Source organism: Oryx dammah, unplaced genomic scaffold, assembly GCF_014754425.2.
Source record: "Oryx dammah isolate SB20612 unplaced genomic scaffold, SCBI_Odam_1.1 HiC_scaffold_27, whole genome shotgun sequence".
In the NCBI taxonomy this organism is placed as follows: domain Eukaryota; kingdom Metazoa; phylum Chordata; class Mammalia; order Artiodactyla; family Bovidae; genus Oryx; species Oryx dammah.
The window spans coordinates 24,937,764-24,950,387 of NW_024070211.1; the positions used below are offsets into that span (position 1 = coordinate 24,937,764).

At 39.7% G+C, this 12,624-nt stretch overlaps 1 protein-coding gene across 1 annotated transcript in view; it reads left to right on the forward strand.

Annotated features, from left to right (window-relative positions):
* The window catches only part of FARSB (phenylalanyl-tRNA synthetase subunit beta), a 71,237-nt gene that overhangs the window by 41,460 nt on the left and 17,153 nt on the right, over nucleotides 1–12,624 (forward strand). The window contains exon 16 of the mRNA XM_040228488.1: nucleotides 4,494–4,649. Within this exon, the coding sequence (XP_040084422.1) occupies nucleotides 4,494–4,649 (156 nt within the window). The remainder of the gene's footprint in view (nucleotides 1–4,493; nucleotides 4,650–12,624) is intronic.

The following is a 12,624-nucleotide window of genomic DNA, read 5'->3' on the forward strand; positions in this document are numbered from 1 at the left end:
TAAATAGTTCTTATTTTGTGGCATGCAGTCAGTGAACTTGCTGTGATGTAACGTTGTCCCTCAGTGCAAAATCCTAGGAAATGGAAATTTTACTAAACCTAGCAGTTTCTCCAAGACATTTCTGGGTGGAAGTGAAGTATATGGTTATTTTCTCTTTCAATTCAATCCAGCTAATTCAGAGGAAGTATTTTAGCAGGATGTGATGAAGCAGGTCTATAGGGACTGGTAGCCTTTGGAAGAGATGTGAAAAAATAGCCCATCGGTGGGGGCTGCGAGAGGGCACCTTTTCAACGCGTTTAATCTAGTTCTCATGGTGGGTTTAGTATAAAGCCCTGAAATCAATGGCCTTTCTTAAAAATACTGTGACATTGAATTAAAAAATAAACAGCTTATTACTCTATATGTGTATGCTGCAAACATCCTGAAACCTTTCTTGATTGGAGTATAATTTTTTTTTAAGTCCTGTATTTTTATCCTAATTTCATTATTCTCATCATCAAAATCAGTTTGTTTTTTTTTTAAATTCTAAGTCTTTAAACCAGATGTTGTTCCTCTTATCAGAAAGTCAAGTTTTACATAATGTGGAGATCAGGACAGAAGTATTCCAAGGCAAAGGTTACCAAAATAGAGCTTCCAGTTTGTGTTACTAAGCTCTCTGAATGGTGGCATTACCATGGGGCTCTTCTCTCACAGCAAGAATGGGGCTGCAACGTAGTTTCAATACATATCTGTGTGTTAAAGTGGAAGCATGTGACACCAACAAATGGGTACCACATGGTAGAGATACCCAGGAGCAAGTCCGTAATATGAAAGGGATAAATTAGTTCTATTTCATTGCATTTTTTTCTCTTCAAGGGGAAGTGGGCGGGGTGAGCAGAGAGGGAGGGAAGAGAGAGAGCGAGGAGAGGAGAGGTGGGGAGGAGAGAGGAGTGTGTGTGTTTGTGTGTCTGTGTTCCTACAGAGCAATCAGTTCCCTCATTTTAATTAATGCATGTGGTTGATTAGTGAGGTTTGATGCCTGCCTGGGTGTAATATTAATTTTTATTCTGACGGCTTCGATTATAGCTTTTAGATAGCAAATATCTTTATCCGTACACGTGGAAGTGATAGAGAATGAGGCTGGCACAGTACTGACTCTCCAACACCAACTGGCTCTTGGGCAGGCTTAGAATGTGGCCACTGTCTGGTCCTGGCCTTGTTTAATTCTGTATATGCTTTGCTTTCTTTCCAGGCTTTATTGATTTATTCAAAAAATAATGATTGAGCATGTAGTCTGTGCAGGCCCTATGCTGACTCTGACCTCTACCCTCTAGGGATACCTAGTGTAGAGTGTTTTGAACATAGTGGGTGCTAAGAAATGTTACATGGCAGGGACAGTTATTTCTCTATGTTCAGTCCAAAGTTTAACTTAGAATATAATTTATATGAGTTACAACACTGATAATGGCTAGAAACTTTAGTTGACTCACTTTCAGAAATAATCTATTTCAGTTGCTTAACTAAAAGTCTTAAACATGAAAACTTTTGAAAATAAAAGCATCTGTTTAACATATCAAAAACATTTCAAGAATGCACATCTCTGACTATACAAGTATATTCATACATAAGTTTGCGCTTATACTTTCTTTATCTTCATCTAAATCCTTTAGAGATTTCTTCTAAATCCTTTAGAGATTAAGAGATTTCTGCTGTATAGTGGAGACGGTGTGGGTTTTAAAGTTAGGCAGTCCTGGTCCAGTCCTGGCTTTGTAACTTTTTAGCTGTGTAATGAATTACAGTTAGCTCCAGGCAGTTAGTTTGACTTTGGGCAAAACCTTTCTGAGCTTTTGTTTCTCCATCTTAGTTTCCCTGTCCATTTTCATGATACAATAAAAACCTAGCTAACACTATTGTCTTGAGAATTAAGATGACAAATAGGCTGATAGCTGCTAAGTCCTGGCACATAGTAGATAATTCGTTCATGTTAGTTTTCCTTTCCTTTTACCATTTATGGACTCATTTTTATATTACTTTAATAGTAAAACACAATGCATTAAAATACTCATTTGTTTACTCGGATGTCTGGAAGGCAAAAGATATTGTATATTTTATGCAAATTATGGCTGTGAGAATAAGTCTGTGGAAGAACTTTTGCTCAACACATGCTAATATGAAGCAGCTTTTTATTTTGTTTGTTCCCCCAGATAGACATTAATTTGTTCTTTTTCTAATTTGAAAGGTAAAATGAAGCCAACGTTTGTTGTTTATGTAGAGCAGCAGTCTCCTCCAGAATTTATTAAAGGGCCACGAGTGTGTTTATCTGTTAGAAAGTTAAATGATCTCCAATGAATTTGAGTCTGTCTTTGTATGCTGTGCATTTCTTTATTAATAAACTAGTTTTAAATTTTTCTAATCATCACTACAGATACAAAACAGTCCTATCACGCCCCTAGACCCACATGTTGTCCCACTGTAGTCACATTGCCCCCCCTCCCATCTAACCCTGGTGACTATCTTGTTCTCTGTAGCCTTGAGTGTGTGCATGCTAAGTCACTTCACTTGTGTCCAACTCTTTGCGGCCTTATGGATTGTGGCCCTCCAGGCTCCTCTGTCCATGGGATTCTCCAGGCATGAATACTGGAGTGGGTTGCCATGCCCTCCTCTAGGGGATCTTCCTGACCCAGGGATTGAACCCGCATCTCTTAAATCTTCTGCATTGGCAGGCAGGTTCTTTCCTGCTCGTGCCACCTGGGAAGCCCTCTCTGTTGCCTTAGTTTTCCCTTTTCCAGCATGTCACATAAATGGACTTACATTGTCCACTTACATTGCTGTATAAAACTGGCTTCTTTTCATTCATCTTAATACCCTTGAGATACATCTAAGTTATCAAGACTACCTTATTGCTGAGTAGTATTCCATTGTATGGGTGAACCAGTTTCTTATCTAGTCATTTGCATTTTTGCAATTCTTTTAAAAAATATTACATTTGTGGGACTTCCCTTGTGGTCTAGTGGCTAAGACTCCACACTCCAGTGCAGGGGGCCCAGGTTCAATCCATCCGTGATTAGTGAACTAGATCTCACATGCTGTAACTAAGACCTTGCAAAACCAAATAAATAACTTTTAAAAATATAAGTTTGTTCTGATTTTCAAAGTAGAAAAAAAAATTAATCAAGGAAGGTTGGAAAATAGATAAACTTTAAAAAAATTAATCCTACCCAAACATTACCTCTGTTAACATTTAGGTACATTTCTTTACATACTTTTTCCTGTGAATGGAATTTTTTGGTTTGTGGTTACATTCACGTAGTTGTATCCTTCTTAAATTGCTGTTTTTTTCATACTTTAATTGTGATGTGTAAATATGACATAGATAATTTTAAAAGATTATAAAGCAGACACTGGTTTAACCATCCAAGTTAAGAAATGGAATGTTGCCAGTGTCCTAAGCTGCTTGTAAGACCCATCTCTATCGTATCACCTTCCTTTACCTGGACAGTCACTGTCCTGACTTTGATGACAGTCACTTCCCTGGTAGCTCAGTCAGTAAAGAATCTGCCTGCAGCACAAGAGACCCAGATTCCGATCCCTGGGTTGCAAAGATCCCCTGGAGAAGGAAATGGCAACCCACTCCAGTGTCCTTGCCTGGAAAATCCCATGAACAGAGGAGTCTGGTGGGCTGCAGTCCATGGGGTCACAGAGTCGGGCAGGACTGAGCAACTAACACTTTTACTCCCTTACTTGTTTCATAGTTTTCCAACCCGCCTCACTCTTTAGACAGTGTGATTTGGCTTTGTTTCTTTTTGAACTTCATGGCCTCCTTTTTTTGTTTCATTTACCATTATAAGTATTTGTTCTAGCTCTACTATAATGAATCTTCATAAAGATGCTTTTTGGAGAAGGAAATGGCAACCCACTCCAGTATTCTTGTCTGGAAAATCCCATGACAGAGGAGCTTGGCGGGCTGCAGTCTATGGGCTCCGAAAGAGTTGGACACAACTGAATGACTAACGTTTTCACTTTCAAAGATGCCTTTTAGCTGCATAGTATTCTGATGAGTGATTGTGTTGTAGCTGTGTAGCCATTTCCTAATTTGGGTTGTTTCTAATTTTCACTGTTGGAACTAATGCTTTATGTAGAAGTTATAGCTTTCTGTATGAATCCTTTTTTTTGTATTTAAGATTATTTCTTTTGGATAGTTTTCTGCCTTAAAGAGTATGAAGTTTTAAGGCTCTGAAAAATGTTGCTAAATCCTAAACCATTTCATACCACAATGAAGCCTATTGTTCATGGGCCAGGCTTGAGGGTTTTCCATACCTCCCCCGAGTAAAAACACTTCAGGGAACTTGATGGTTGAAAAATCATCTTGTCTTTCTGAGGTTGATTGTTTCTCCATATGCTTACTAATCAGTGTCCTTTTTTGTTGATTTTGCCTGAGTTTGTGTTGGGGTAGATCAGCTTCTTAGGTGACGATTAGCGTATCCTTCTGACCATTTCTTTTTTTATTTTTTCAGATGTGGGTGCAAGAAACTACAGGCATCTCTGTGCTGTTTATTACAACAAGAATCCTGGGTTTGAGATAATCCATGGGCTTTTGGATAGAATCATGCAGCTGCTTGACGTGCCTCCTGGTGAAAAGAAGGGAGGATATGCGATCAAAGCATCAGAAGGTGAGGCGGATCCACTGAGTCTAGAGTCAGCAATGCCGTAATGAGGAGCCCAAGCCCTGTTTGTGATAAAACTTTTTGGCTTGATGGCGGAGAGGGGGGACGACAGGGAAGTAGGAGATAGAGCTTTATATCAATTCGGTCCAGTTCAGTCGCTCAGTTGTGTCCGACTCTTTGCAACCCCATGGACTATAACACGCCAGGCTTCCCTGCCCATCACCAAACCCCTGTCCTTTGAGTCAGTAATGCCATCCAACCATCTCATCCTCTGTTGTCTCCTTCTCCTCTTGCCTTCAATCTTTCCCAGCATCAGGGTCTTTGCTAATGAGTCAGCTCTTCGCATCAGGTAGCCAAAGTATTGGAGCTTCAGCATCAGTCCTTCCAATGAATATTCAGGACTGATTTCCTTTAGGATTCAATGGTTGGATTTCCTTGCAGTCCAAGGGACTCTTAGGAGTCTTCTCCAACTCCACAGTTCAAAAGCATCAGTGCTTTGGTGCTCAGCTTTCTTTATGGTCCAACTGTCACATCCATACATGACTACTGGAAAAACCATAGCTTTGACTGGGCAGACTTTTGTTAGCAAAGTAATGTCTCTGCTTTTTAATATGCTGTCTAGGTTGATCATAGCTTTTTTTCCAAGGAGCAAGCATCTTTTATTTCCATGGCCGCAGCTGCCATCTGCAGTGATTTTGGAGCCCAAGAAAATAAGTCTGTCCCTGCTTCCATTGTTTCTCCATCTACTTGCCATGAAGTGATAGGACTGGATGCCATGATCTTTATTTTTTGAATGTTGAGCTTTAAGCCTACTTTTTACTCTCCTCTTTCACTTTCATCAAGAGGCTCTTTAGTTCCTTAAATCAATTAATTGTCCATATTTTCTAGAAAAACCTTTTTTTCCTCCAGCATTTTGAGAAAATGTTTTTCAGAGCTCTTCCAGGACCACACAGTATACTTTTGTTCCAGCTGAGTGCCGGTAACCTCTAGTTACTGGCACCATCAAGCCATGGCCAACCCACAGTCCTAACTGGAAACTGAGAGAACCTCAACTCATGACTTATGCTTACAGCCACCTATGTGAAGCCTTTAAGAAAAGGGAGAGAGAGTTGCAGTTAGGCTAGCTTAATGGTATATAGACTCCTAACACGCTAGTTTCTTGTCTGAGGAATTATGAAATTTTTGCTTTTCATATCCCTATATCTTGAATCAGTATATTTTGTTAGACAAGAAATCCAGAAAAGCTTGCAAGAAACATTTTACCACTTTATTTCCACTGTTTACCTGACAATTTTATAACTCTGGCATCTTAAATTTCTGTTGGAAAATTCACTTTTTCTTGAAGTGTTATTTAGCAGTACTTGTAGTGGTCTGAAATTTAGGGGGATATATTTTTGTTTTCCCCTTAGATTTATTTTTCTTAGTCCTCAAAGATAGTTTTTTACTGTTGTCTATTTATTTATGTTTAATTTGGAAGCTTATTTGAAAATGCAGTAGCCCTAAATATATGAGCTTTTTTAAGTTGAAGATTTGTGGAGTTACATAAATTTTTTAAATAAAATTGAAAGATCACATATTGCAGGGAGTTACAGCTTTCTGTCACACTTCTCATTAACAGTCATCCAGTGAAGATATGTATTATTACGCTTAAAGAATTTTAAAGTGTTGGAAGTGGGTCTTGGAGTTCATCAGGTCCAGTTCCTTAGTTGGACAAGTGCGGGAGCCGAGGACAGGCAGGTTAAGTGAGTTGTGCTGGGTCACACGTGTAGAACCCAGGGCTCCTGCCTCCCAGTGCTCTGTCCATAGGGCCAGGTTGCCTGCCTTTATAGTGGGTTTCCGTACTCATTCACCAACTGACGCTTCTAGAATTCTGCTTTAAGGTCTGGTCATCCACGTTAACAGCAATCTGAGAGCTGATGTGACACACTTTTTTTTTTTTTAAACCTTCTATAAAGTCTCTTCTCAGAAATTTTATATTTCATATAGAGATTAGCTAGATAAAAATCTGTTCACTGAAACATTGTGCCATTACAAGACTTTTTTTCTTGTTTGAAAGGTTGCAAAGATCTGACATGAAACACAGGAGCTTAATTTGTTGTGGCTATGACACTTTTATATGTAACATTTATACTAATGACGTTTCTATAAGCCATAGACCAGTGTCTTAATAATGACTCTCCTGCCTCAGTCAGTTCCTTAGAGGTGTTTCTCAGAAGAATCTGAGCTCCCAGTCATGAGTAAACCCGAGTAAGTAGGATACAGGTCATTCGGTCAAGGGACCTACAGGGGGAATGACTGTTGCACACCAGCTCTCACACCTTGCTGCTAAGGCCAGTGCCTTGACGTTTCCAGAGAGGGATATGGTGTAGCTTCTTCAGGGTGTCTGGGAAAACACTAGTGAGTTTCTGGGAGGTCACATGAGCTTTTGAATGAATAGGTGAGAGATTGGAAGCAAGGCAGACCACTGGAGCAAAGCCACAAATGATGGGAAACAAGGCCTAGTGCAGTTCTATTTGACTATAGGGTAAGGAAGAAGCTTGGGACCACAGTGTCCTGAGTGCTAGGATAAGGAATTTCAGCTAATTAACTGGAAAATATTGAAGCTGCTGCTACTTCCCTTCCTCGCCCTTAAGTGAGTGATATGATTAGATCTGTACTTCGAAGGGATTAATCTGACAGCAATATGAAAGTTGGATGGCATAGAGAGTAGAGGGGAAGAGAATGGTGGAAAGGTGTTATAGTATGTTTTAAAGCAGTGAGAATAAGAATTGAACTTGAATGTTGGCCAAGACTATACCAAGGAGAAGACTGATTTAAGAAGCTGTATGAAGGTAGAAGCTAAAGTTCTATTTTTAACATTCTAAACCTGTGAAATTATAATTTTAATCCTTATATCTTTTAGCATCAAGACAATACTTATTTTTTTTAATATATAGATGTCTGTTTTGGTTTGGAGAGAGTATGTGTGTGTGTGTCAGAAGTTACATTCATAAACTGTAACCACTGCATTTACTTTGGCTCTCAGAATATTATAATGTTTTATCACATTTTGATTAATGACAAGCATGACTACCCTTTTTTGTTTTTTTAATCTTTTTTTCTGATTGCCATTTTTTTTTTTTAATGGTTAAAGAAACCAGCCTAAAGAAGGGCCATTGTTAGAGTAAGTCAACAGTAAAGTTGGTATAAGTTCTTCATCTAAAATTTCATGTATATTTATCTCCTGAGTAAATTTCTACACAGGAGTTTGGTTGCTGAGGCATGTTTAGCTATATCGTTTCCTCAGGTTTATTGTTAATTGTATATAGTTATTTCTGCTTCAAGAAAAGGTCTTCCGAGTATCAAAATGTCAAGTAGAAATAGATGAAGAGCTACCGTTTCCTGCCATTCTTGATCACTGCACTGTCTTCTGTTACTCTGGCATATGGTTTACCTTTTAATAATTAAAAGTCCCTGGTGGCCCTGCCATTGTAATTGAGCAAAGTCTGGTCACCAGAGAGCCATGCTAATGTCAGTTCACTGGCAGGAGTACCCAGTCTCCTCTGTCCATTCTAGCAAACACCACTGACTGCCTTTTGTGCCGCTTTGTTTGGTGGCAGAGGGGGAACAGACTTGATTCCCCTTTAAGAAACTTGGCCCTGTCCATTGTGAGAGAAATCTGGAGACTCATTTCATTGATCATCACATTGATCCCAGGGAGTTCCGGTGACATTTGCATGTAACCTTGCTTGATGCAGGCAACAGACCTCTGCCTCCCCAGAGTCTCTGAGAAGCACTCTTGAGGCCTGTGACTGCAGCCACAGGTAGAAGCCATAGGCGCTTAGTCTCACATAGTTTTTATTTGCTGAGCATCATGGCAGTTAAGAACACAAAAGGAACTAGGATGTCAAACTGCCAGTAAAATAAAGGCAACCATTGAGTGGAAAAAAAGAAAGCAAACCTTCAACCTTTTGAATCTGCCTGCCAATGCAGGAGATGTGGGTTCGATCCCTGGGTCGGGAAGATCCCCTGTAGAAGGAAATGGCAACCCACTCCTGTATTCTTGGCTGGAAAAATCCCATGGACAGGAGCCTGGTGGGCTACAGTCCATTGGGTCACGAAGAGTCAGACACGACTGAGTGACTGAACAATAGAGCATTGTGAGTGCTTCAGACATCTCATAGTGTTTCACTGGCATCAGATCAGGTCATTACAGCATATGTATATGCTTTTTTCTCAGACTTCTTCCCTCAGTTTTTGTGGTTTGTTGCAAACTAAATTATGTATGTTAAAATGCATTTGTCCTTTTCAAAAACCACTTCTAGGCAAGGAAAATTCCCAGCATTTTTGTGTTTACAACAGTTATGTGGTTCCTGGGCAAATTATGGTGAAAATCACTTCTTATAGAAGATTGCATTGACTCGAGTGTGTGTGTGTATGTTTTCCCCTTTGTTACTATTTCAGTTTTGTTTATTCACAAATCTATGGAAAACATCAGTTTAACCTGAGACAAGATGGAAAAACAGAAGTTTTAGTACTTTAGTTTTGACAATTCTAATTTTCATGCTGCTCAGAATCCATTTTGTGAAATGAAAAATAACCTTGCAAGTAATAGGCACATTTAATCCTGTACCATATGTACTTATAGAGGGTATTTAAATACCTTCTGTTAGTGTCACCTAATAATCGTTGACTTGACCTGTAGGTCATGACCTTTTCCCTCTTTCAGGACACCTGGGAAAGATTGCAGATGCTAAAAAAATATGGGTGAAATTGTGACGTCTCCCCGGTCTTCACACTGGTTTTTAGTATAACATGAGCTTGGAAATACACGAGAATTGTATATATTGAACAGTTTGTTGGAGTAAAAGTGTCTCGTTTATAGTCCCATTTATACAAGAAGTCTAGACTGGAAGAAGGAGTGATCTTTGTGGCATCTCCAAATTTTTAGTTACTGTCAACAAAGACTGTTAAGGCACCAAGTTTAAAAGAAAAAATGTTTGGAAGTTTGTACACTTCTGACCTTGTTACTCTGTGTAAAAAAATGTCCTTCATCCTGTGATTCTCTGCTTTTTTGCATCCTCTGATTCTCTATTTTTTTGGTGTTGGAGGCAGGCTTTCAGATACTGCCGTTTTTGTTATCTTCTTTGTGGGCTTTCTTAAGCGCAGTATTAAATGCATCAGCAGGGATCACCCCACATCCAAGCAGCAGGATGACATGGGGCCAAGGTGCTCATAAAAGCCTCAGCTGTGATCATGGTTCACGTAGTCCTGAGTTTCCTTTGTTTATTTTTACTTTTTATTTATTTATAGAAAGTGTTCTTTTTGGCTGCGCTGGGTTTTCATTGCTGTGAGAGCTTTTCTCTAGTTGTGGCAAGCAGGGGCTACTCTCTAGTTGCAGTGCGTGGGTTTCTCGCTGTGATGGCTTCTCTTACTTTGATTGGAGGTTCTAGAATGTGGGCTCAGGAGTTGCTGTACTTGGGCTTGGTTGCTCCAAGGCATGTGGGGTTCTTCTGGACCAGGGATCGAACTGGATGTCCCTTGCATTGGCAGGCAGATTCTTAACCACTGGACCATGAGGGAGGTTGTGTTCTTGAGCGTGCTTGTTTGTTTCCTTGCCTCACTCCCTCTTATATGTATGAGGCAAAGTTCTCTCCATGCGTGCTCAACACCCCGTGCTGTTGGTGAGCCGAGGAACCCACTTGACGACTCAGTGCTCAGTGCTGAGGTGGGTGCTGCACGCCATGTCTCTGGAATGTCTTGGTGGGCTCACTTTCCTACCTGATAGATCTTATTGAAACACAGTGTGTCTCAAGTTCTCTTTTTCCCTAATTGCCCCTCCATAAAATGTTAATTTATAACAGTTTATACAAGAGTATAGCATTAAAAGCTATGCAGCAGATACAAAGTTAAATGTTAGTAGTTTTTCATGCAAGCTGCTAGGCTTGAAGGATCTCACTTCCCCAACCAGGGATTGAACCTGGGTTGCAGCAGTGAAAGCCCAGAGTCTTAACTACTAGGTCACCAGAATTTTCTAATTTAACTGTTGACTTAAAAGTATTTACTTATTCTTAACCCTGAACTGAATTTTAAAAATAAGGTTTATACTTTTTTACGTATGAAGCCCAGACATGCAGACTGGTATGCTACAGTCCATGGGGTCGCAAAGAGTCAGACATGACTGAGTGACTGAACTGAACTGAAAATGTTAATACTGCTGGTATATTGCATATTTATTATGTACTCCATGAATATCTGGGCTTCATACATAAAAAAATATAAGCCTTATTTTTAAAATTCAGTTCAGGGTTAAGAATAAGTAAGTACTTTTAAGTCAAGAGTTAAATTAGTAAATTCTGGTGACCTAGTAGTTAGGACTCTGGGCGTTCACCGCTGGGACCCAGGTTCAATCCCTGGTTGGGGAAGTGAGATCCTTCAAGCCTAGCAGCTTGTATGAAAAAATTACTAACCTTTAACTTTGTGTCTGCTGCATACCATTTAATGTTATACTCTTGAATAAATTGTAGTGTGTCAAATTATACATGCCAGTTGGCGATTGATTTAAATACATAACTGTAATCAAAAGTTTTTAAAAAAACATTCAAAACTCACTTTTCCAGTGAAAGTAAAACACTTGAAAATTTTCTTAAAAAGTATTTTCAGTGAATTTAACTTTTCCTTGATAAGAGAAGATAACTTTTCATTAGCTGGTAGTCAGGTGAAAGTGTTAGTTGCTCAGTCATGTTCAACTCTGCGATCCCATGGACTGTAGCCCGCCAGGCTCCTCTGTCCATGGAATTCCCCAGGCCAGAATACTGGAGTGGATAGCCATTCCCTTCTCCACAAGATCTTCCCAACCCAGGGATCGAACCCAGGTCTCCTGCATTGCAGGCAGATTCTTCACCCTCTGAGCCATCAGGGAAGCCCCTGATAGTCAGGTATGTTGATGTTTTTTCAGTGCAGCGCTTGATGTACTTAATGATGTGTTACATAATAACTCTTTAAATTAGAAACTGTTTTTATTTCATTCTCAAAGCCTGAGTTGTGTGCAGAAGCTCTCAGAATCATACATAAACAACATCCACAAGGCAGCCTATGGTGGCTCCTGGCACACGCAGGTCACCTCTTAACATGACCTCGAAGTTGAGCACTTGATACAGTCTTCCAGTCACAGGACCTGAGCCATCTGTCACCGTGGTTATGGAGCACTGGTCTTGCACACATTAGCTATGTTTTCCACACCAGTGCTGCTCCCGTGAAGCCCAAGACAAGCCAGTGAGACGAACTGAGTACTAAGGAGAACAGTTTTGTTAAGTAGGGTTCAACTTTGGGGGTCTCTAAACCATTGTAATGTAAGATTGTTTTCATACCTGCCTCCCCCACCAAGAACCAGTTTTCATCCCCCATTGAAAGTACATGCTGTGACTTACAGTGTACTTTGGAGTTACTTCAGTTTAACTGTATGTGCTGGACAAAAAAGAGAGAGAAAGGTATTTTTTGTTTAACACCATGTACTCCTTTTTTTCCTGCTTCTTAGACCTTGGCCTCCACTGTTCTGTAGAAAAGACTATGGCCCAAATACCAAGAGATGCAAAAGAAATTCATTTTGCAGTTTCAGGGACCCAAATCCTGACAGTTGAGATGGTTTTTAGGGTGATTTGTACTACTCAGGTTTTTTGGGGTTTTTTGTCTTTTTCTGATTCTTTTCCATTTTAGCTTTTACAAGATACTGAATATAGTTCCCGGTGCTGTACAGTAAATCCTTGTTGTTTATTTTATATATGGTAGCATGCATCTGTTAATCCCATACTCCCAGTTTATCCCACCACCTTCCCCTTTGGTAGCCATCAGATTGTTTTCTTTCTCTCTGAGTTGGTTTTGTAAATCAGTTCATTTGTACTGTTGTTTAGATTACACATGTGATAGAATATTCGTCTTTCTCTGTCTTCTCGTAATATGATAGTCTCTAGGTCCATCCATGTTGCTGCAAATGGCATTATTT